The sequence below is a fragment of the Callorhinus ursinus genome, unplaced genomic scaffold (assembly GCF_003265705.2).
Source record: "Callorhinus ursinus isolate GAN/ISIS: 27379988/994484 unplaced genomic scaffold, GSC_fseal_2.0 scaffold19, whole genome shotgun sequence".
NCBI lineage: Eukaryota > Metazoa > Chordata > Mammalia > Carnivora > Otariidae > Callorhinus > Callorhinus ursinus.
In genome coordinates, this window is record NW_027397081.1 from 29,731,893 (window position 1) to 29,754,858 (window position 22,966).

Sequence of the window (22,966 nt, forward strand, 5' to 3'; positions counted from 1 at the left end):
TCAAGCGACGCTTCCCGTGCGTTTCAAAGGGCTACCTTTACCCCGTCAACCACTCGAACGTTGTACTTATTAACGTTTACCGAACTAAAAAAATAAAGGAAAACAAAACAAAGCAAAAGCACCCGAAATGGTATCTGCAGTTCTTTTAATTTTACGGGACGTCTGGCCCCGAACCCTGGAAAAAGGCTGTAACTGCCATGTCAACTAAGGGAAAGACAGGCCGCTCTGTCTACCACTGTACATGCGCAATGAGCCCACCTCCCGGCGGCAGGGTGGCGAAAGCTACAGCGGCAGAGGAGAACGCATGCGTGCGGCGTCTCCGGCGTGTCCGGGCTGGAGACTGCCCCCCCCCCGCCCCCTCCGCACCCCCGCCCGGAGCCGCCGAAGCACCTCCGTGCGTTGCACTGCCAGAGGCCGGGGCTGGCTCGCCGTGCTGCTCAAGCGCCGCACCCCACCCGGTGGGCGGCAGCGGCGACGCACGCCCGGGCCTTTTACTGCCCGCCTCCAATTGCATTGCCTGCCCTAGCCCCTCACTGCCGTCGGCGGCTCGGGCTCGCCCGGGAGTGGCGAGTAGCAGAGCACTGGTACCCAGGGCGCTGCAGCCGGCCCTGCGCCCTCCCGGTGGAGCCGGGAGTCGTGCCGTCGCCCCCCGTCTGGCAGAGAGCTGGGTCCAGCGTCCAGCCCTCCGGCCTTTGCTTAGGGCCCCCACCCCGCAGAGAGGAGCGGTCCTACCGAAACCGGCCCGGTCCGGCCCGGCGGTGAGATGAGCTTCTTCGGCTTTGGGCAGAGCGTGGAGGTGGAAATCTTGCTGAACGATGCGGAGAGTAGGAAGCGGGCCGAGCACAAAACGGAGGACGGGAAGAAGGAGAAATATTTCCTCTTCTACGACGGAGAGACGGTCTCCGGGAAGGTGAGCCTCGCACTCAAGAACCCCAACAAGCGGCTGGAGCACCAGGGCATCAAGATCGAGTTCATCGGGCAGATCGGTGAGTGGGCACCCCGGGCCTCCCTCCCCGGCCGCCTCCGCCGGGCCAGAGCGCCGACTTGGGGGTGGGGGAGCGGGGTGGTTCCGGGCCCAGCTCCGGTGAGGCCTTTCGGAGCCCCTTGTCCACTGCAGTCAGAGGCCAGCCGGCCGGCGACTGCCCCTGCGTTGCTGGCTTCCCTGCCAAAAGTGACAGCGCATCGCCAGGACGGTGGGGGTGGCCGAGGGCCACGGGGAGCATCCCTGCCGAAAGCCTCATTGTTGTGGGCACCTTGCCCTGGGATACCCTAGTTGTCCCTTCGGCGTGCGCTCAGCTATGCTTCCTACCTCCAGGATTTCCGAGCGAGATGCTTCTGCCATAGCCTGCAGGTGGGTTTGTTAGGGGGAGACCTTTCTCCAGTACTGCTTTTGCCATTGTCTGGACATCCACAACTGTCAGACCCAAGTTAAGCTGGTCCTCTGTGCCTCACTTAGTTCACTCCCATCCACCCCCTTTTTCTTTTACATGTGATGTGGGAGAGAGGTCACCACCCTGCTGTCTCACCTTAGCTCTGATCTATCCTTGGACCTGTTTTGAGAAAGAAGCCCTGCAGTCTTCCTTCTGTCTACTTAGCCTGTGTTTCTAAGACTTCTTCATTAGAATGCTAGCTAGTTTCAGTTGACTAATTTTCTCCTTACAGACAAAAAAATGGTCCTTCTAAGTCCAAAATTAAATGATCAAAGTTTCTCAATGCTCCAACAATCTTCAAACATAATTATTAATAATTAAAACTAAGTAAAAGGCAGTAACAATACAGAAGGTTTGGGAGCTGCCAAAGTGGGGTTGTCACTATTTCTAAGACTATTTGAAGTCTTGTGTTTTTAGAAACTCAGGTACTTCTGAAATAAATGATCTTTGTCATTAGGTCAGGAGTAGATTCACGGTAAATACTCATGTGGGCTGAAAAAAACTGGCAAAAGATTCATACCTGTAGCAAAGGCTGCGTGTATGACCCTATTCTTACAGACTTCCTGGGAAAGCTCGTTAAATACTCTCTGTCATATCCTGAGAGTTCAGCAAAGAATCTGTTCTCCTGTTTTACAGGGGCAGGAAACATTGGCACAGGTAGGAGGAATCCTGGAAAAAAGGAGTCTGTGTGGCCAGTGCTCTGGCTGAAGTGTTTGCCTCTGGTATTTGAGAAAATGAAATTAGGTTGAAGACTGGCTGATCATAGAGGAAACCTTTTTGCTATTTTAAATCCAGAATTTGGGTGGCCTTTTATGTACTGGAAAGGGGCTAAAGAGTGAGTTTCATACCCTCTACTCTCCCGCCTCTAGCTTGAATAGGGTTTCTTAACAGCAGCACTGTTTACATTTTGGGCCTTAGATAATTCTTTGTTGTCTCAGGATTTTTAGCAGGATATTAACCTGGCCTTGACCCACCAGATACCAGAAGCACCCCCAAAAAGCACCCCCAGAGATGTCTTGAGATATTGCCTTATGTCCCCTGAAGGGTAAAATCACCCCAGTGAAGGACGACTGGGTCGATAGGATGAATCCAAAGCATTTTATGCTAAACATAATGTACGAGATAGTTGAGAAGTACTTGCCTCCTTAGTAGTTTTAAAGTTTTTGGATGGTTTCTTTGGCTCTGTAATACAAGAGTATAAACAGGCACATTTAGTCTGTGTCTTTACCATCACTCCAGGTGGTCGTGATGCCTCATCAATACGGGAAAGATAACCAGAGTGACCCCCACCCCAGCAGTGTGAAATAAGCTGTTCAGGAATGGAGTCAAAGCCTCCCTCTAGTCTAAGTGAAAGGGAAGTTGAAGGAGCTACTAGTTTATCTGTCCTTCCTGGTTTCTTGTCTAACTCCTTGAATCATCATCCCTGCTGGGTTTTCTCCCAACCATTTAGCTTCCATTGCTAACTCTTCCTGAGCCTCTGAGCACTGTGGACTGTTGTTGACCCTGTGACTTTGAGGAAGCTGTATGCCTCTCTGGGCCTCAGTTTTCTCACCTATACAGCAGAGATAACAAAATCACCTGTGAGAATAATGTTGAGCTGTCAAGGGATAATGCTTCATGCAGAGTATGGTCTATCTGTGTCAACAGTCGAGTGATCTGAGAGCACCAGAGCGAGGATAGTGAATAACTTCGCCAAGGTTGTGGTAGTGTGGTTTTCTCCTTCACTGCAGTCTTTGACTATGAATGAAGTGGGTGGAGCTTTGATCTGGCTCCTAGGTCTGGCTCTATGAATGATGTACAGTATAGGTCTTGCTGTATGGAAGTAAGAAAGTTGATATCATTGTGCCTTGTCCACCTTCCTCATTGAATTCCATTTTAACTCAAAAATGTTCTTATAAACCATAGTCTCTTGGATTTGGTTCTTTCTTTTTTCCTTCCCTCCTTCCTTCGTTTCTTTTGGGGAACAGTTCCACAGCTTGAAAATCAGGTGCTTTATGTAATTAACCGTCTTATCCTTATGATTGATTTCTTTTTCCTCCTGATGAAAGTATATTTGTCCCACTTGTGTATTCATTAGAAGGACAGCCTGGTACATGATTGAGGGTCATGCAGACAGGGTGACTTAAATTAGATAGGGCTCAGTTTGTAATAGCACAGTCTTTGCTAGAGTCTTGTGAGGACTGGAGATAATATATGTGATGTGCAGGTCTTGGCACACATAATAGGTACTCTGTAAAAGGAAGTTGAGATGATTATTGTCGTTTTCTCTTTCCCTGTTAAGCTTGACCCATCAAGAAGTTTCCAGGCACTAGATGTTTAAAACATGTCACCTTGCAGTCACCCCGATTCCTGTGCAGATGGTCCATGGGGAATGTTTGGACCAGGTTAAGCTTCCCTTTGGTCTACTTGTCTGGCTTCCCCCATTGCCTTCCATCGTCTTCTCCCGAACGGCATATTAGCCCAAGTGGAAACCTGTGAAAGGGTCTCTACACAGAGTCCTTGCAGGGATAGCTGTTTGGCTTTCTGTTGCATTGGACCTCTCTGGACCCCATTCCTCATAGTGGCCCAGCCCCTGCTCAGAAAAGCTCCTGTTTCAGTCTTGGTTTTAGAGGTAGGCAGGGACAGGGGTAACTTTTGTTTCCTGTCCCTTCTCTATAACTTGCTCTGGCAGTCTCATCTGCACCCATAACTTCTGCGTCTTTTTATATTCTGATGACTACCAACCTCTTTCTTTGTCCTGACGTGAACTCTCTACTGAGTTCCATGCCTGTGTCTCCAACTGCCTGCTAAGCACCTCCACGTGGATACCCCACAGGTCCCTCAGAAACACATCCAAAACAGAAACCTCGTTCTTTCTCTGCTCCAGCCCCAGACCTGCTTCCTGTCCTGTCTGCTCCACTGTGGCCTATGTCACCTGCATCCATTCAGCCTCCAAGATCTGGAAGTCATCTGAGACTAAGTCTTCCTCCCGCACGCCCAGTCGGCTCTCCAACAGCTCTCCAATACGTCCCCAGTCTGCACTTCCTCTTCTTGCCAACACTGCTGCCTTCATTATCTCTTTCTGTGGCCACCTCCTAACTGGTCTTCCTGCCTTTGCTTTCCTCGCCTTTCAGTTCATCTTCTGTAAGAGTGAACTTTCTAAAAGGCAGTTCTGACATTGTCAGTCCCCTCCTTAAAATTCTGCTCATCAACTTCCTATTGGTTAAAGGGCAAAAGTATACCCGGCTCCTTCCTGAGTAGCCCTACCTTTCTCCCGAGCCTCATCTCTCCCTTTCCCTTAACCCTCACCTCTTATAGTTTCCTCAAAATACATTCCTTCTAGAATCTTGGTATCTTCCCTTTGTATGGGAACATCTTGCTGCAAGATATGACCTTGCACTCAAGCTCTTACCCATTCTTAAAGTGCCCAGCAGACATGGTATCCCTGACAGCCTTCTCCAAGCTCCCCAGGCTGACTCAAGCCCTTCCTCCACTGTTCTTCCACAGGCCTCATTAGTACCTCTTTTCAAACAGGATGTGACAAACTTGTGATTTTTTTTTTTCCTCTGGTCTGCTTTCCTGAGTCCCTGAAAACCAGGGACTGCCTTCAGTCCATCATCAGTGTGGTGGCTTATCTCTAGTCTCAGTGGCTAACACAAAGTAGGTGCTCAATAAATATTTGCTAACTGGTTATGTGGTCAGATCTAGGAATTTACGGGAGCTGTTCTCTGGATTTTTTTCTCAACCCCTCCTAGATAAACCAGAGTTACTTGAATGAAGGAAAGGGGGAGTGCAGGTTTGCTTTGCTGCTTACTGTGAAGAGGGAGGGCTTCCTGCTGGCACTTGGGGCCGAGGCATTGGTAAGCGAGGTGTGGCCCTTACTCTATGCCACTGAGAACTAAGATGACTCACCAACCAGCAGGCACCAGAGCACAGCCTCTTCCCTGAGGGAACTAGGGCCCAGAAACGTTAAAGCTGATGTCGGTTCACTTGCTGTTGCACATTTCTTTGATCACACTTTCTTATGCCAAGTTGAGGATGATTTCTCCCTGTATATAAGAAAATAAGAGTTGTCAGACCTGTGATTCACTCAGTTCTACACCAACTACTTGGATGTTGCAGTTTAAGTGTTGCCCCCTGAGAGTATAAGAAGGTCTTATTTATTCACCTGTGTTGTCTGTGTTTTCTCTTACTCTCAGTAAGTTTTTGAGCCACGTTGGGTTTCTTCCTGCAGCACCTAGATTGGTTTTTCCAATGGCTTGTTCTATTGTAATAAAGCCAACAATGTATGGGGAGGGCATCTCCCATGTCACTCTAGCATGGGATGGCCTACATTTTAGAAAAATGTAATGTGGTATATAAGAAGCATGGAGGGAAATTTTTTAATTGTTAGGAGAGACCATTTTTCAGCTGGATTCATTTGGGGAACTGTAATGCAAGATATAAGGTAGAGCTGGGCCGTCTTGGAGACTAGTGGGGTTAAATAAACCAAAGGTAATTAGAAGATCAAACTTACAAAGACGGGCGGATATGAATACCCCTGTCCTCCAAAACCAAATAGATAATAATCTGGATTTTTAAAAAAGTTTTTAAAAGTAACGCCACTGGGGGCGCCTGGGTGGCCCAGTCAGGTAAGCCTCTTGCCTTCTGCTCAGGTCATGATCTTGGTATCCTGGGATCCGGCCCCACTTCCAGGGCTTCCTGCCCAGCTGGGAGTCTGCTTCCTCTCCCTCTGCTTTTCCCCCCAACCTCCGCCCCACTCTTGCTCTCTCTATCTCAGATGAATAAATAAAATCTTAAAAAAAAAAAGTAATGACACTGGACGGATCTGAACCCATCAGTACCAGCTAAGCCTGTACTTCTAAAGATTTTATTTACTTATTTGAGAGAGAGTGAGCGAGAGAGAGAGAGAGCACAAGCTGGAGGGAGAGGGAGAGGGAGAAGTAGAGTCCCCACTGAGCAGGGAGCCTGAAGTGGGGCTCAACCCCGGGACCCTGGGGTCATGACTTGAGCTGAAGGCAGATGCTTTTTTTTTTTTTTAAGATTTTATTTATTTATTCATGAGAGACAGAGAGAGAGAGAGAGAGAGGCAGAGGGAGAAGCAGGCTCCCAAGGAGCAGGGAGCCCGATGCGGGACTCGATCCCAGGACCCTGGGATCATGACCTGAGCCGAAGGCAGACGCTTAACCATCTGAGCCACCCAGGCGCTCTGAAGGCAGATGCTTAACCAACTGAGCCACCTAGGCACCCCAAGCCTGTACTTCTAAAAACTCCAGAGGCTTTCTGTATTTTATTTCATTAACCCATAAAAATCTAAGTAAAAAGCACATTGAGATTAAATGCATTGATTGTGGCCTATTAGTGAGTTGTTGCAGGGCTCGAGCAGAGCTGCATCTTGCTGGGGATGGGCAGCCCAGAGGGGTTACTGCTCTAGCAAGTGTTCCAGGTTCCAGGAGATCTGAGTGGATGTGGCCAGCTTGAATCTTGATGGGGTTGCCAGTCAGCAGATAGTGGCTGGGAAAATCAGGACGGTCTCTTTGGAGGTCTTTTTGCCCTTGCTGACTTAATGTTTCTTCTAAGACCTGCATGAAGCTTGGACCAAATGTGGCCCCAGCCCAGTAGCAGGTCTCAGGCTGTCTCTAATGATGAACCTGTGAGGCAAAGCTGGCTCAATTTCCTTCCAAAGTGGCAAATTCACTCCTCAGCCGTTGGTGGCAAGTTTCATCATGAAAACATCCTGACTACAAAAGTCACTTCCTCCCGTTGGAATCAAGAAAGAGGCTCAAGACGGGGAAGTTACCTTAACAAAAAACATGGTCAGTTCCTACTTCTAGCTTGAGATGCTTGGTTGCTGAGGGCTTTGGAGGTTGGGGAGAACCACAGATGACTTGTCATTGCATCTTTGGGATAGAATATTGGCAGTTTATAGCCTTTTGATGGCCCAACCTCTTGTTAAAACAGCCTTGTAGTTTCTGTTCTAATTTATGTGAGAGAAAACCAAACTTTCTGGCAAATAGCAAAGTATGGCTGCTATTTCTATCCCTTTGCACCACAGTGTTTGCAAGAGCATTGCAAATGGCATATAAATTATAAATTAAAAAGCCCAGTCCAGCTCCACTCAGGCTACACACTGCCACTCTTCTGTGACATTTAATGCCATGTGTCCCAGAGGAAAAGCACTAGGGAGAACGTGATGCTATGCAGGAAAGGTGCCAAAGGTGGCCACAGCCAGGTGCCCCTGCTGGGTCAGGCATAACCTTGCTAGGATTCTCAGATGCTGGCCGTCTGCGTGCTCTCTGAGCGCTCTTGGGTCCTCCTCTGTTTTGTTTCTCATGTTGCCTTTGGTATGTGTGATCACAGTTGTGTATTTTTCCATCTTTCTCTTTCCATCTTTTTCTTGACTCTGGGATTTCTCATTTAAAGTTCATGGACATTCGGGCCATGCTCTGCTTTCTTCTGTCACCTGAAACTATGGCCAGAATCCAGTGCTTGGGAGCTAAGACACCAGGTCCACCAGTTCAGAGGTCACTTGCCACATAGGTGTCAGGACCATCAACAAGGACTTATGTAGCAATTGACCAGTGAGAGTTAAGTGAAGGAGCCCTTGTTACAGTGGTTCTGTTCCTACCTGATCACTGCACTTCCTTACAGTTATTGGGGGACATAGTTATTGGATTTTAAAATAGAAACAATGAATTGCTCACCTTTCCCTGTCCTTTCCCCCTATAGGTTGTAAGTGTGGTCTCCCATTTAGCAATTTTGGGATTATTACTCACTACCCAGAATGCTGCCTGCTACTGATTCCATTTAGTATTTGGAAGAGAAGGTGGTTGTAATATAAAGTGGATTAAAGTGTAACTGTATAGGAAATCCGCAACAAACTGTAATCACAGAATACAATGTAAATTCTTACAGAAGTGGCAGCACTAGTTTGGGATTAAACCACACTAATGCCACCTTCCTGAGTTGGATGAATCTTAGGACAGAGCCCACTCTGCTTTAGAATGCTTCCCTGTCCGGGGGGGGGGGGGGGGGGGGAAAGGCTCCCTATGGAATAGGCTCGTCAGGACCAGCTCCTAGGTCAGCAAGGGGTTGATTTTGTACTCAGACTGAAAGCACTACTTGAAACCATTTTCTCTTTCTGGGCATGGTTCTCCCTGGGGGCAGGGCTGGACACTGCATTTCTTGGGCACTTAGCTGTAGTCCCAATTGGGGCTCAGACCTTGTGCTGTCTGAGGTGGACCCACCCAAATGCAGCTCTGCCCCATTGCCCTGAGCCCAGGTTGTCCTTGAGAGAGCTTGCCTGCTGTGCTCTGGAGATACGGGAACTGGCCTAGTAGGCTGTTGTCCTGGACACTCCTCTCTGTGGGCCCGTTTCTTTGTCCCCAAGCAGCCAACAGCAGTAGTACTGAGTGCACTCTACCAGATCTATTTCCTCTGTTGATCTACCTTGTCTCAGGTTGTAGCCTTGCACAGGACTGGAGCCCAGAAATGCCCGACGGGTGGTACCTTGACTATAACGTGGCCATGTAGACTCACAGTCAGTATTAAGTGTTCCCTCTGCACGGCCAGGTACTGAAGGGGTGCCAGGAACTAGGCCTTAGCTCTAAAGACCATGCATCTAGAAAAGTTAATGCTTAAATAGCAGAGTACAAATAGGTATAAAATAATGGAGGATAAATTGATGGCATAAACTCATAATTAAGTTTTGAATGCCAGAACTATTTCCAGAGGAGGATGAATTTAGAGCAATGCTTCTCAAAGTGTGGTCACTGGACCAGCAGGACCAGCATCCCCTGAGAGCTTATGAGAAATACAGATTCTTGGGCCCAGACACTAGGGCCAGGACTCAACAATCTGGTTTTAACAAACCCTCCAATTGATTTTGGTGCTCACCGAAGTTGAGGAACCCCCTTTATTTAGATGGAGGGAATAACACTAAAACGTCTGCGTCAGATTGGCCATGTGGATTCCTCTTTGAGGGATCATAACAGCTAGCAGCTAATATGTTTTGAATATTTGCTATCAACTGGGTACTATTCTGAGTCCTTTACCTGCATTACTCCCTCTAATTCTTGCAGAACCTTACAAAATATAATGTTCTTACTCCCATTATACCAGGTCATAGAAATAGATTCATTCTAGCAGGAAATCTGCTCTAATCTCAGTTCTGCAGCCAGCAATGAGACTCTAAGCCAATCATTTGACCATGCCATGCCTCAGTTTCTTTCTGTTAAATGGGTAACAAGGCCTGTCCTAGCTTCTTCAGAAGGTTATTATTAGGATATGATTAAAGAACTATGAACATGCCTTCAAAAGTTAGAAATATTTTTAGAAATGTTTTTAAAGCAATGTAGTATTTTTGATAGCAGTTCCCCTGATGTATCTCTCACTAAGGTACTGCCCTGATATGCTGGAGCCGGTTATATTGGGTTTTTACTGTGCCACTGGATTCCTCTGTATAAAACTGAAATGTGTAGAAAGTGTGGGAAGGAAGGAGATCAGTATATGGAGAATGCAGTGAAGGAGTGAGATTAGGAAAAGAGAGGGAGTCGGAAACAAGGGCTAGGGGAAGTTTGTTTTGGGGGGAGTTCTCTCAGAAGAGGGGATCCTGCATCCTGGAGCCTCCTTGCTAAGCCCCATGTAGCTTGGGGTCTGGTAGTAGAGGCTGATGCTTTCTCTCCAGAGCTCTACTATGACCGCGGGAACCACCATGAGTTTGTGTCCCTGGTGAAGGATTTGGCCCGGCCCGGAGAAATTAGCCAATCACAGGCCTTCGACTTTGAATTCACCCACGTGGAGAAGCCGTATGAGTCATACACAGGCCAGAATGTGAAACTAAGGTAAGTTGTGCCTGCTGTTTCCTCATCTTCCCCTGAAGCTGTCCACATTTCTGAGGTTTTTTACATGGGTATCAAGAAGGAAGAGAGCTTGAGAGCCGGTGGTGTGCTGGTAAATGGTTAACAATGGGCTCTCTGGGAAGAAAAGCCCTGGTTTTTCAGTTTCTGAAAACTGTCCGTTTCTGTAGTGTAAATATTCCCACCACGGCCAATATCAAGCTCCCAACCTAATGTCCCTGATTACAGAGTTGGGGAGAGATGTACAGTAGCCACCTTGACATAGCTAGATATAAATTCCCGCAAGAGCAGAGAGAATTGTAAAATGTAGCAAAATTATTAGGAAGCAATGAGTTTTTAGTATGTATTACCTTTGTTTTTCATATAACCTTAATTATAAGTTTTTATAATTTAAAGTAATTGCTATGTTTAACAACCAGCTTTTTAAAATTCCTGAAGATTCAACAGTAAGCTTTTATACACTGCTATGTGCTGTCCCCAGCATACCATGGGCTGCACATCAGGACGTACAGATCCTCAGTCCAGCTCTGCTATACAACAGCGATGTGATCCCGAGCTCTGTCACTGAGCTTTCTCGCTTGAAAAGTAGAATAGATTTGGATTCTAGTTCTAGATCGGTCCTCCCTCTTTTGGGGTGATGGGAGCGTAAAACATAACACAGTATGACGAGTTTTTAAAAAATTAACACAGTTTAAGTACATATGACTGTTTTTAGTGTTCCAGTTTCTGAGGATGGAGACTGATTCCAAGGCCTCTGGGGTAAAAAAAAAAAAAAAAAGATCCAGAGAAGCTCTAGACTCCTGGATATAACCTGAGATTATGTGATGTCACTGAGATAAAGCAGACTTCCTCTGTCACCCTGGTCACCTGGTTCTAGGTCTTGATGCTATCTTACAAGATCAGCTCATCTTCATCACCTGCAGGCCTGGTGGTCCGGACTGCAGCAAGACCTTTCCTCCCCTTCTCTTCTCTCCCTGGTCTCCCCTCTTCCATCAGAAGAGTGATTGTAGGCTCTTCTTTTTCAGTCTTTGCAGAGAGATGTAATCACTGACATTACTCAAACTAGAGACAGCATTTCATAATTGCACTCAGAAAAAACTTCACAACTGTGAGGATTATCTAGTTGTCACCAAAACTTGACTGTGGGATTTATTACTATTTAATTTTATTTTTTACAGTGGATTACTCTTAAATGTTTTTAAGTCAGAGAGAAAGGTGGTGATTCCTCAGAATATTAAAAATAGAATTACCATATGATCCAGGAATTCCACTTTTGGGTACACACCCGAGAGAAGTGAAAGCAAGGACTCAAACAGAGACATGTATACCCACATTCATAGCTGCTTGTTCACAGCAGCTAAAAGGTGGACCAACCTGAATTCCATTAGCAGATGAATGGGTAAATAAAATGTGGTATATACATACAGTGGGCTATTATTCAGCCTTAAAAAAGGAAGGAAATCCTGTCATATGCCACAACATGGATGAATGCTGGAAGCGTTATGCTAAGTGAAATTAGCCAGTCATAAAAAGTCGTGTATGATTTCACAACAATGTGAATGTACTTGATGCCACTGAAGTGTATACTTAAAAATAACTAAAATGTTAAGTTTTGTTATATATGTTGTAGGTGGGAGAAAACCCTTTTTCCTCTATCCACCTTAGGTTCGTTGGCTTAGGCCCTGCACATCAGACTGACAGAAGACAGGCTAGCAAGAGAAAGGCAGACCGGTTGACTCACATGTGTGTTGTTCATACACATGGCACTCAGGGATTGGTAACGCAAAGGGGTGGTTAGGACTTGGAGCTTATGTAAGCATCTTAACAGAAGAATGGTAATTTTACAGAGAAGTGACAAGACAAAGGAAAGGGACTTTGAGCTTCTAGGGACAACAAGTTGTAGGAAGGTAAATATATGAGAGAAACAAATGGAAGGTAAGAATCCTTTTAGCAAGATTTGTTATGTGGATTTCTCTAGTGCAGTCTCTGGGCTGGTAGCAGTTGTCTCTGGCGAGTAAGAATGTCCTGCTCTTCCTGGTAGAGGGTGGGGAGGGCAGAGAATTTTTCTTGTGTCTGCTTCTTGTCAGTTGCTTTCAGCTCAATATAATCGTTATGCCAGAGGGGCATATTTTGGGGTAGTATACTCTGAACTTCTATATTTTACCACAAAATAAATAAATGAATAAAAGAGAAAAAGGTGTTGCTGTCCAATTAGATGAAGACATTAGGATTCATGTTGAGAAAGTGAGGGAGATCAAGAAGGGAAAATTAGTTAAGGGCAGCTTATAGACGTCAATTGCAGATGAAGGGCCTGTATCTTACTGCTTAGGCAGAGGGGAAACATGAAAAGATCGCTCTAGACTCCTCTTTCTTTGTTTTTAGGTGGGGGAGTGGTTCTTTTGGATGGTTAATATAAAATCAACATGTCCTATTTGATGAATGGGTAGAGTGCAGAGACAAAATTGTTGGAAGACTAGTCGAGGTCCTGAGCGTCTTACCTCAGTGGACACTTACGTAGTGGACACAGCAGGAGTGGGGAGCAAACGAAGAGTTTAACAGACAGCAGCAGAACTCACCAGTGAATGTAGGTGCAGACAGACAGCTGTCAGGAAGAAGGGATGGTTTGTAGTGAAGATGATTCATCCAATTTAACGTCTAAAGCACTGGCAAAATAGAGAGGTATAAAAGTTCACTAGACAATTGGAAATGCAAGCCTGGCACTCAGGACAGAGAAATGCACTGTTGGGGAATCCTCTGCTCACAGGTAGAAACTGGTACATTTTTCAAGGAGGAGAACTGAGGGAGAGAAGAGCCCAGGCAGGACCTATTAGAGGGATAGGAAGGGGGGTGGGTGAAGCAGGTAAAGCCCTCCTGTGGAACCATGGGAAGAGCATTTCAAGAAGGAGGAGGAAATGTTTTACTCTCCAGTGTCAAAACTGAAGCTGAAAAAGCAAGGCCACTGGGTTTGGCAGCAGGGAAGAAGCTGTAGTGGTTAGGACAGGACCTCAGCGACCACTGTCCCTCACGAACAGTCAGGGATGCAAGGCCTGGAGAGTGTTTTGGGGATTGAGGAGTTTGGGCCTTGGTATAAACTCAAAGGAGGAAGCCTTTACTGGAGAGAGATTCTATATGTTAAGGAAGTTGGAAAACTTGAAGGATCGAGATGCCAGGCAGTAGTTCTCTGCCAAAGCTCCTGTGCTAGAATCACTTGGGAGGCTTCGGACGATGCTGATGCCTGCGTACCTCTGCAGAGCGGTTAAATGTCCACTCTGCTTGGGCATCTGGATTTTGGAAGCACCTCGCCCCAGGGTGGTCGTAATATGCACCCAGATTGAAAGTCATTCTGCCAGATGGAGGAGGAGAAGGGTCTTGAGAGACGGAGGTGCTGTTGGAAAGAGGAAAGGTTGGGCAAAGATACAGACGCACATTTAGGGCCAAAGTAAGAAACAGCACCAAGCAGAGAAGAGAGAGAATTAAAAATCTTGACTTGGAAGGCCTTCCTCTTCTCAGTAGAGTAAAAGCTATGTTTTCTACAGAGAGGGGAGAGAGGAGGCTTGAGAGCCTGAGCAATTAGAAAAGGGTTAGGAACAAATTAGTGTCTTGGAGAATGTGGCAGAAGTTACTGAGATGAATAAAAGGATTGCTGAGCATCGGTCAGGACCACACAGAGGAGAGGAGCCGAAATGTATCATTGATCTGGTTGGCAGCTTTCTCCGGGAACAGTGCAGATTATCTACGTTTTGTTTAGAAGAAAATATCATTAAGAGGGTGTTCCTCCAGTCACTGGGTATTAGCATAGAGTAAGTCAAGGGGACAAGGATGCTGGGATTTGGCCGTGCTTGAGCAGCTGACCGGAGGGTCGGGCTTGGCACGCTAAGCCCTTCAGGGGCTGTGTCTCTGTCTTCTTCCCCACTTGTCCTCTACCACAGCAACACCTCCCCAGGGATCCAGGGTTCAGCCAGAGACTTTCTTTGTTCAAACCAGGACCTCTCCCACCTCTGCTGCTTTACTTATAAGGTCTGCTCTGCCTGAGTGTCCTTTTTTCTCTCCCCATAGCACTTGATTGCTCTACCTAAATTAGCACTTGCTCTGTGTTCAATTATTTCTGTTTCTTGGCCCACCTTCCCCAGCGGACTGTGAGCTTCCCATAAGACTATATCTTATTCATCCTATGCCTAGCAATAAACATTTGCTGAATGAAGAGCTGACTTACTTTCTCCATTCCCTATCCCTCCCGTTTAATTTGAGGGACTTGGAAAATGTGTAATGGATTGAATATTGTTAAATAAACAGGCATGCAAATATAAGAATGTAAGACAGATCCCTGTGCCTGAAGACCCAGGAGTTAGTTGAAGAAAAACCCGTACAAAAATACATGGTAGGCAGTGGTGAGGGGCATGAAAGGCATTAGGATAAATTGCTGTGGGAGTATAGAGCAGAGAAATCACTTTTATTTGGGGCAGTGCTCTGAGCCGAGAGGATGGACTCGAAAAGGTATTTGGGGGGAAGGTCTTTGAACTTCCTGGAACTGTAGTTGCGAAATTTTATGCGTAGTGCATATGTTCATTTTTTTCTGGGAGGAGGGTCCACAGGAGTAAATTTTCAAAGGAATACAAAGCCCCAAAGGTTAACCACCATAAGGGCTTCTCTCCACTGGGTCTATTTGGTGCATGGATTGAGGCAGCATGTGGAGACTGGGAGTGTTCCTTCACGACACATCCATCTCCTACAGGTATTTCCTTCGAGCCACCATCAGCCGCCGCCTCAATGATGTCGTCAAAGAGATGGACATTGTAGTCCACACACTCAGCACGTACCCAGAGTTGAACTCCTCCATCAAGATGGAGGTTGGGATCGAGGACTGCCTGCACATTGAGTTTGAGTATAATAAGTCCAAGTAAGTATCTGGGGCCCCACGGTCATGGAGAACTATTGAGGGAGGTTAAGATAGGACCTGATGAGAATACAAGCGGGTGGAGCCTTGGCTGGCTCATCGTGCCAGGCTATAGGGGAGGCCACTGACCTGGTACTGTGAATATATCTGCTGAAAGGTAGACCAGGAAATTAAACTTCATTTTACTTAAACTAAACTGAAATTAAGAAGGTACTACATTTAAGTTAAATATCCTGCATTGTCTTTCAAGGTCAAGCCAAACTGAGGTTATTTGTTTTGGTTGTAGATACAGCTCTTTCCTTCTGCTGGTGAGAATAATCTCAGAATACCATTCCTGTTAGCATTTGTATCCTATATACAGTATGTCTCTTAGAAATGAACATGAAGAAACCATGCAACGGCCATAGTTTGCTGCTTCCTCCTGAACTTAAATGAATTATAGCAAAGAACATCTGATGCCTTTTTGTAAAGGTCTTTAAATTATTCTAACTGGCAAGTTGGGAAGCCATGTACTTTTTAAACTGTCTGTTGTCTGAACAGGAACATATTTAAGTGCGGGGCGCCTGGGTGGCTCAGTTGGTTAAGCATCTGCCTTCAGCTCAGGTCATGATCCTGGGGTCGAGCCCCGTGTCGGGCTTCTTGCTCTGGAGGGAGTCTGCTTGTCCCTCTCTCTCTGCCGCTCCCCCTGCTTGTGCTCGCTCGCTCCCTCTCTCAAATAAATGAATTTTAAAAATCTTAAAAAAAAGAAAATATTTAAGTGCTTACAAATCACGAAACTTACTGACACTTCAAAAATGTACCACAAGCATCTTTCTTTTCAGTATATAATACATTCCTAAAAATGTTTGAAAATCAGATATGCAAAAGTAAAAGTGTATTCTATTCACAGAGAGCTAAAAAAAAGAAATTAGAGTCTCTAGGGTTCTTATCAGGGAGACGCTCATATCAGACCCACTATTATCCAGGAGGTCAGATAGTGGGGGTTAGGAACAGGGCTTTTTTAAAAACTAGCAATATACATGTTTCCTAGAACAGGGGTGAGGGGAAAGGCCTGTTTTTTCCCCTGCTCCTGGCCTGGAACCACTCGTGACCCAGAATGGGCCCTGCTTGGTGAGGCCCCACCTATGGAATGGGGTAGGGTGAGCTGGAAGGGAGGTTAATCTGGGCCAGGCAGGGACACGTAAGGAAGCAGCCCTCTGCCCCTTTCTCCTCACAGCCTCAGGGTTCTGTGGGCCTTCTGGAAAGGAGCCACCAAAAGTGTGTGCCCACCCCCGCTCCAGCTACCTAGTAAAAGGGGTGGCTGGCAGGCGGCGCCACCTTGTAGGAGGAGCACAAAGTAGCTGTCAGCACGATGTTCAAGACCACGTGTGGTATGTGAAGGGCGCTCTGGAGAGTCCATCCCCTGACCGCAGGAACTGGATGTTCAGACCTGTCCTGCCTTCTCAGAGCACGCTGCCGTGTAAGAGCACACTGTCTATATCATACAGTCCCATTCTGCCATTGGGGATTGCCCTAGGGGTAAGATTAGCAGGTACTATCATGTTTGTGGAGACAGGCTAGTGGGTTTCAAACACGTACAGAAAGGATGAAGTGAAAGAAGAGCGGGGCCCAGGGTTCTAGGCCCTCCACAGGAGTTTCTCATGTATTAATGCTTCCGCGTAGGATTTCATTTAGAATAAAGGAATGTTCCATTTATCAAAGTTTGAAAATCCCTAGAATCTATTATCTCTTAGCATTCCTTCTAAAATGCTGCAAGCAGCCTCCATTTTGATTTTGTAAGTGTTCTTAGATTATCTACTGAGAGTGTCTGCAGTCTTCCCAGTCAGACTGTGAGCAGAAAGGCAGCATGAAATAGTGGGGAGAACACAAGCCTAGGAATTAGGCACCTGGGTTCATATCCTGTGTCTGTCCCCTACTCAAATCCTGTTCAAGTGTCTATCTTCTTTGAACTTCCTTTTCTTCACCTGTAATATAAGGAGGTTAAATTCTAAAGTCCCTGCCAACACTCCTGTCCCATGATTTTGAGCTTCAGGTTTGAAGATTTTTCTCTCTTCCTATATGCCTGATACAGGGCTGTGCACATGCAGACCACTGGTACTCCAGACTAACTCAAAGAGAAATGCTGGAAAAGTCAGAAAGTGTTATGCAGCATGGCCAAATTCATAACAGCTCACAGAGCACAAACCGTGTGAGCAGGGCCCGGGGAGAAGGTGCTGATGGAGCATAATGCATGCATCTTGCTCAGCCGCTCCTGCCTGGGCTGTCACATCCAGCAGACAAAACTGGTTGCTGCAGGCAGCTGAGGCCCAGTTCCCAAAAGACATTTTGTGAGCTCAGAGAGAAAGAGCAAGACCTGGTTCCTGCATTTGTGGGGCTGGCCTCCCATACATCAGGACATCTAAAGCAATATAAACACAAAAGGTATAAAAGAAATAAACGTGCTGAAGAGATAGATCACATGGGCAAGCTATGATGGAACGGGTGATGTAACATCCTGTGAGTTGCATATGGAAAAACGGGACAGAAGTTACTATGATTCCGATAGAGAACATATTGGGAAATCATTCTACAAGGGCAGTTGTGGTAAAAACATGGGTGAGTGTGCACTGTGACTCCGTCTGCAGCCAACCTGCTTGGTGGTGTTCCCTCCCCCAAAACCCAGGAGACCTGGAAATGTGCAAAGTTTGGCTGCCGTATTCACATCTTATTTTCTCTTCCCCAGATACCACTTGAAAGATGTCATTGTAGGAAAGATCTACTTCCTCTTGGTGAGAATCAAAATCAAGCACATGGAGATAGATATCATCAAGCGGGAAACGACGGGCACAGGCCCCAATGTGTACCATGAGAACGACACGATAGCCAAGTACGAGATCATGGACGGGGCACCCGTGAGAGGTGGGCATGCTAGCACGCAGCCCGCGGCTGCCTCCCCCATCCCCCAAGGCCCCGCGCAGAGTTTCGGAGGGGCTCGAGGGGCTATACTGCTAAAGTAAGACTTCCTATTCACCTTCTCACTTTCTCATCCAAAATTGTTCACTGGGGACCCCAATAAACAGGAAAAGGAAGGCTGGGTATGTGGAACTCCAAGTTCCTTCCCCATCTTCACCCAGAAAAGCTTCACTTCGGCCTCACCTACATACTGAGCTTGTATTGGAGATTTCACCTCAAGAGTTAGGCCTCTTAAATAACAACAACAACAAAAGCTTGAAGAGTACTGGCTTAGCAGATACAGTTTGAACATTTTACTACTTTTTCCTATTGGCATTCTCTGCTGCTAGGGAGCAAGAGGTGAATGCAGAATAATCATTTGTGTTCCTCAGTTCTAGCTCTGGCAAAATGATTCATTCTCTGAATTCATTCACCAAGTGTAGATACTCTGGGCAGCACTTCTAGGTGCCACAGACAGCACTGGGAATGGGACAGAAGACAGCACCACCCTGTCCACCCCCAGAGCTGACATTACATCTGAAATGAATGGAGTGGAAAGCTTTGTTATTTGGGGAATCTGATTATTTGGGAGTAGCAGTCTTTTATGTTCTTTTGGCTCTGCAGCCACTGATCATGAAGAATGTATTTTTTCATTTAGAAGTGCTTGGTTACGCCAAGGTTTTATTCAGCTTATCCCCACGTGTGTGTTCCATGTGGAAGGAGGGGACAATGACAGCAGATTGAGTGTCACCATGCAGGTCCTTGGAGACAGGACTGAGCTCTCCTGACTCTCTGTATGTGCCATTTTTTCACCAGTTGTGCAAGTAGAGCCACTTGTCATTTTCTCTGAGAAATAAGACAAAACAGCAGATAATTAATGGCACATTTTATATTTAGCTTTAGACTACATTATAGGTTTGGCCTTTCTCAGTAGAATTACTGCCCTAATTTCATTTCACTTAAATTAGGAAAGGCAGGGTGTTAGAGCTGAAAGAGATCAAAAATACCATGTAGTCTGATCCCACAGTTTTCCACAAGAGAAAATTAAGGTCCAGAGAAAGCAATAGACTAACTCAGAAGTCATACAACTGGTTAATGGAGAACTAAGGCCATATTGAGGATTTTCTCTTTTCCAGACCACTATACCACCGTGCCAATCCATCTCAGAGTGGAGATGTATTTTGGGGGGCATACACTATTTAGGATGGAGGCAGGTGGCATCGAAATTGCTGGGTGACATGATGAGTTAGCTGGGGTTTGACAGTTGGCTTGTGAAAACCCAACGACTAGACACATTACATATCATCAAAAGATGCTTAGTAGTAGTATCCTGTGCTGTTCATACTCACGGGTTTCTGCATCGGGGCGGTGAGAGAAGACACAATGGGACCTGAAGTGGCACTGCAGAGTCACGTTTTGCTTCAGCAGATCACTGAGCCGCAGAATGCAATATTCCCACCAGGCAGAAGCATTCCCTTGAGTGTGCCATGACACGCTCAGGTGGCCTCTCCCCTGCTGTGGGCAGAGAGTGACTTGGTGTCAGGTTGGGTGGGCCACTTTCCCCTTCGCTCTGATACCTGCCTGGCCCTTACAGGAGAGTCCATTCCGATCCGGCTCTTCCTGGCGGGCTACGAGCTCACCCCCACCATGAGGGACATCAACAAGAAGTTCTCCGTGCGCTATTACCTCAATCTGGTGCTGATAGACGAAGAGGAACGGCGCTACTTCAAACAGCAGGTGAGTCCCGGGCACCTCCCCAAGACCCCTGGTGGCTCTAGAGCCAGAACAGGAAGGGCTTCATTCCTGCGAAGATCAGGTTCCATTTCAGACAGATTCAGCAGAACGGTACAGGGGAGAGAGTTTACTAGTCTCTATGCCACTTGTTGGTTCACCGAGAGGGAGTCCCACAGCAAGAATGGGGGTTCCCACTTGACACATTGAGTCTGCTTCCTCAGGCCCAGGCCCTGCGACCACTCTCCCCTCCCTGCCCACACCATCAGATGGAGCCCTGGGGTGGGATGGACAACTGCTGTCATCAGGGAGAGAGAAGCAGAGGAGGAAGTTGGGAGCCTCTGGGAACCCCCACCCCCATGCCTCCCTCTCAAGGTAGCATGTTGCCCCCCCCCCCCGTTCTGCAGGAAGTGGTGTTGTGGCGGAAAGGTGACATCGTACGGAAGAGCATGTCCCACCAGGCAGCCATCGCCTCACAACGCTTCGAGGGTACAGCCTCCCTGGGTGAGGTGCGGACCCCCAGCCAGCTGTCTGACAACAACAGCAGGCAGTAGGCCCCCAGAGCCAAGAAGCTGCTGGGCTTCCACCCCAGCACCCCCGTCTACCAAACACCAGCGGCTGGGGGAGGGGGAGGACAGTGTGATGCTCAACTGACCCGTAACTTGCAACCTGAAAACAAATCGTGTTTTGACTTAAATTCTTTTTTCTGAAGAACCTAAGGGGCTTGGGTTGGGAGGCAGTCTCCTTGAGATTCTGCGGCTGATGTGGGAATAGGGAGAGGTAGCATCCCGGTAGCTGGTCTCTCTGGGGAAAAGAGCCTTCTGTTGAGGCCTTCCGTGTGCGGCTGCCTTGCATTTTACAGGAGAGCAGAGAGCGGGCATCCGTGGCTCCTGGGTCTCTGAGCTTCCTGATACAGGATCTGAGCATGTCCCTGGGATTCTGAGCTGCCAGCAGGGCCCGGGGTAGTCACATCTTATTCTCTCCTCCACTGTCCCTACCCTACCCTAAATGGCAGGGGCGGGGGGAGACTCAAGATCAGGAAGCTACCTCTTTGGGAGTCTTGGATGTGGTGCTTTGAAGTTTCCACAAGCCACCTCCTTTCTGGCCTCTCACTGCTGGGACCCAGGCACCTCCCTTCTCCGTCTTCTACAGACTCTTAACCAGTAACGTCCTGGAACAGAAGCCTGTGGAAGGGCCTTTGGCTCTGGTCCCCTCACCTGTGAGAAATTCTGGGCACAGAGACAGCCTGGGGTCAGTGTCATGCGTGAATGGCAGCAGTGTCGAACACAGGAGGCTGGGCCGAGCGCACTGAGGAAGCAGTATGGTGACTGCTCCCCAGCCCCTGGGGCTGGATGGTTCTAGGGTATTGCTGTGTGGTACAGCAAGCCTAAACAAGGGCATCTGTTTCCCTTAAGAGATCCTGGGAAGGGGCCTTGATCTCTTTGCTTCCCTAAGAATAAATCCTCATCACTCCTTGTTCTCCTTCCATTTAGTTTCTGGGAGTTGGGGCTTGGAAATTTCTTACTGTTGCCCATGTCCTCTCCTCTCTGAGTTTCAGGAGGGAGATGAGAGCCTCAGCAGAAGACTCTGCTACACAACTTCAGAATAATTCTGCTTGCCAAATTATGTCTTCATCCTCACCAGTTGACTGACCAGAGTTTAGGACCATTGATGTTTTTGTTTAAAAACGTATATAAAAACTCTTGTGGGTATTCTTGTTATGCTAAAGGAGAAGGGGACATCCCTCTGTTGCACTGTGTGTGGGCCTATTGGAGTAAAGGTGTTGACATCCTTTTCTGCCTCATCTGGAAATGACCTGCGGGCCTCCCTTCCCTTCAGTCAGACCCCACTGGCCAATGAGTACAATATTCGGTGGTCCGAGTTGTCCGTAGTTGGGAAAGCAGAGGGGTTGGTTCCTGTTGTCATCCTTTAGTGTGGAAAATTCGCGCTCCTCTTTTCCTCAGCAATCAGTGCAGTCATGGGCCTCTGACTGGGCAGGGCTCCTGGGTCAGGACTGAGACTGGTGGAAAAGATACTGGGATGACACTTGAGGTTGACTGGGGACAGCAGGACCAAGGAAAGTAAGGTGGTTCCCCCCCATGCTGGACCCCGAGTACAGGTGCGACGGACAATCCCATGGGATCAGGATTACCCATCCAGCTGCCCCTGGATTACTTAATCAAGGTTGGGCCATAAGTGTATGGGGGAGGCAGGTTCTGTGTTCCTTGCCTTTTCCACAGGAGATTAAGCTCTGGGGGGCCTCCCAGAATAGCTGGTATTCTAACTAGAAAGGACCTGTTAATTCCTCTGCCTCCCAACTGACAACCCAAATTCATTTTCCAACTTTCCTAACATCTTAAACCTTTCCTCTGGGAGAACTAGAAGGTAGAATTTGATTTTATTCTCTCAGGAGCTGTGCATAAGCCAGGTCTTCTGTTTTCCCTCACTCTGCCCCCATTCACTCCTTGTCTGTGCAACTGTGGTGAGGGGAGGCCTCGCCCCCACCTTTACAGGTCCCCATACCTGGGAGTGCATAGGTACTAAACCAAGCAGTGCAACTTGTAATTAAGCAGCTGCAGCGTTTACATGTTTCTTAATGTGTCGTCTTTTCAATGGCTGTATTTTAAAAAAAAAAAGAAAACAAAAACACTTGTTTCAGTTGTCTCTGATTAAAGGAAGCCCCTGTGGCTTGGAGGCATTGTGTCCATGGTCCACCAGGGTCTGTGGTTTGTCTTACACTGTCCCACTCACACCCAAGGGGCGATAGACTCCCACCCTGATCCAGCACAACACCTGCCTTCACCATGGCTGTGGTCCCTGGTGAACAGTGATGTTTTATTAACACCCGTTTTATACAAGCACATGCTGAGAAAGGAATTCCAGTTGTACCCTCATCTGGCAACCTGTGCAGAAACTGCTGATGGTTTACACCCCTATGGGGCCCAGACGACTTCAGGAGCAGGTGTGGATGGCCGGTGTGGAAAGACAAAAGTTCGTTTCAGTAGGTGGTAACAGACTGAACCCTGCACCCTGGTATTTGCTACAGTAAAGAAGATGGTAGAGGTAAGCTTGCATCTTACCGAGTGGCAGAAGATCTCCAGTGGAGTATTCTATTCCAATGCCATTTTAAAAGAAAAGCTTCC

At 47.2% G+C, this 22,966-nt stretch overlaps 1 protein-coding gene across 2 annotated transcripts; it reads left to right on the forward strand.

Annotated features, from left to right (window-relative positions):
• The first annotated feature begins 355 nt into the window (after positions 1-355).
• VPS26B (VPS26 retromer complex component B) lies at positions 356-21,615 on the forward strand. 2 transcript variants are annotated; one of them, XM_025893343.2, is made up of 7 exons: positions 356-986; positions 10,096-10,252; positions 15,000-15,164; positions 17,884-18,059; positions 19,687-19,829; positions 20,231-20,332; positions 21,382-21,615. In XM_025893343.2, exons 1-7 carry the CDS (start codon positions 764-766, stop codon positions 21,430-21,432), a joined length of 1,017 nt encoding a protein of 338 aa, XP_025749128.1. In that variant the 5' UTR covers positions 356-763; the 3' UTR covers positions 21,433-21,615. The 2 variants fall into 2 exon arrangements, with proteins under 2 accessions (XP_025749128.1, XP_073760106.1); XM_073904005.1 differs by having other exon boundaries at positions 357-986; positions 20,231-20,327.
• The last annotated feature ends 1,351 nt before the right edge of the window (positions 21,616-22,966 follow it).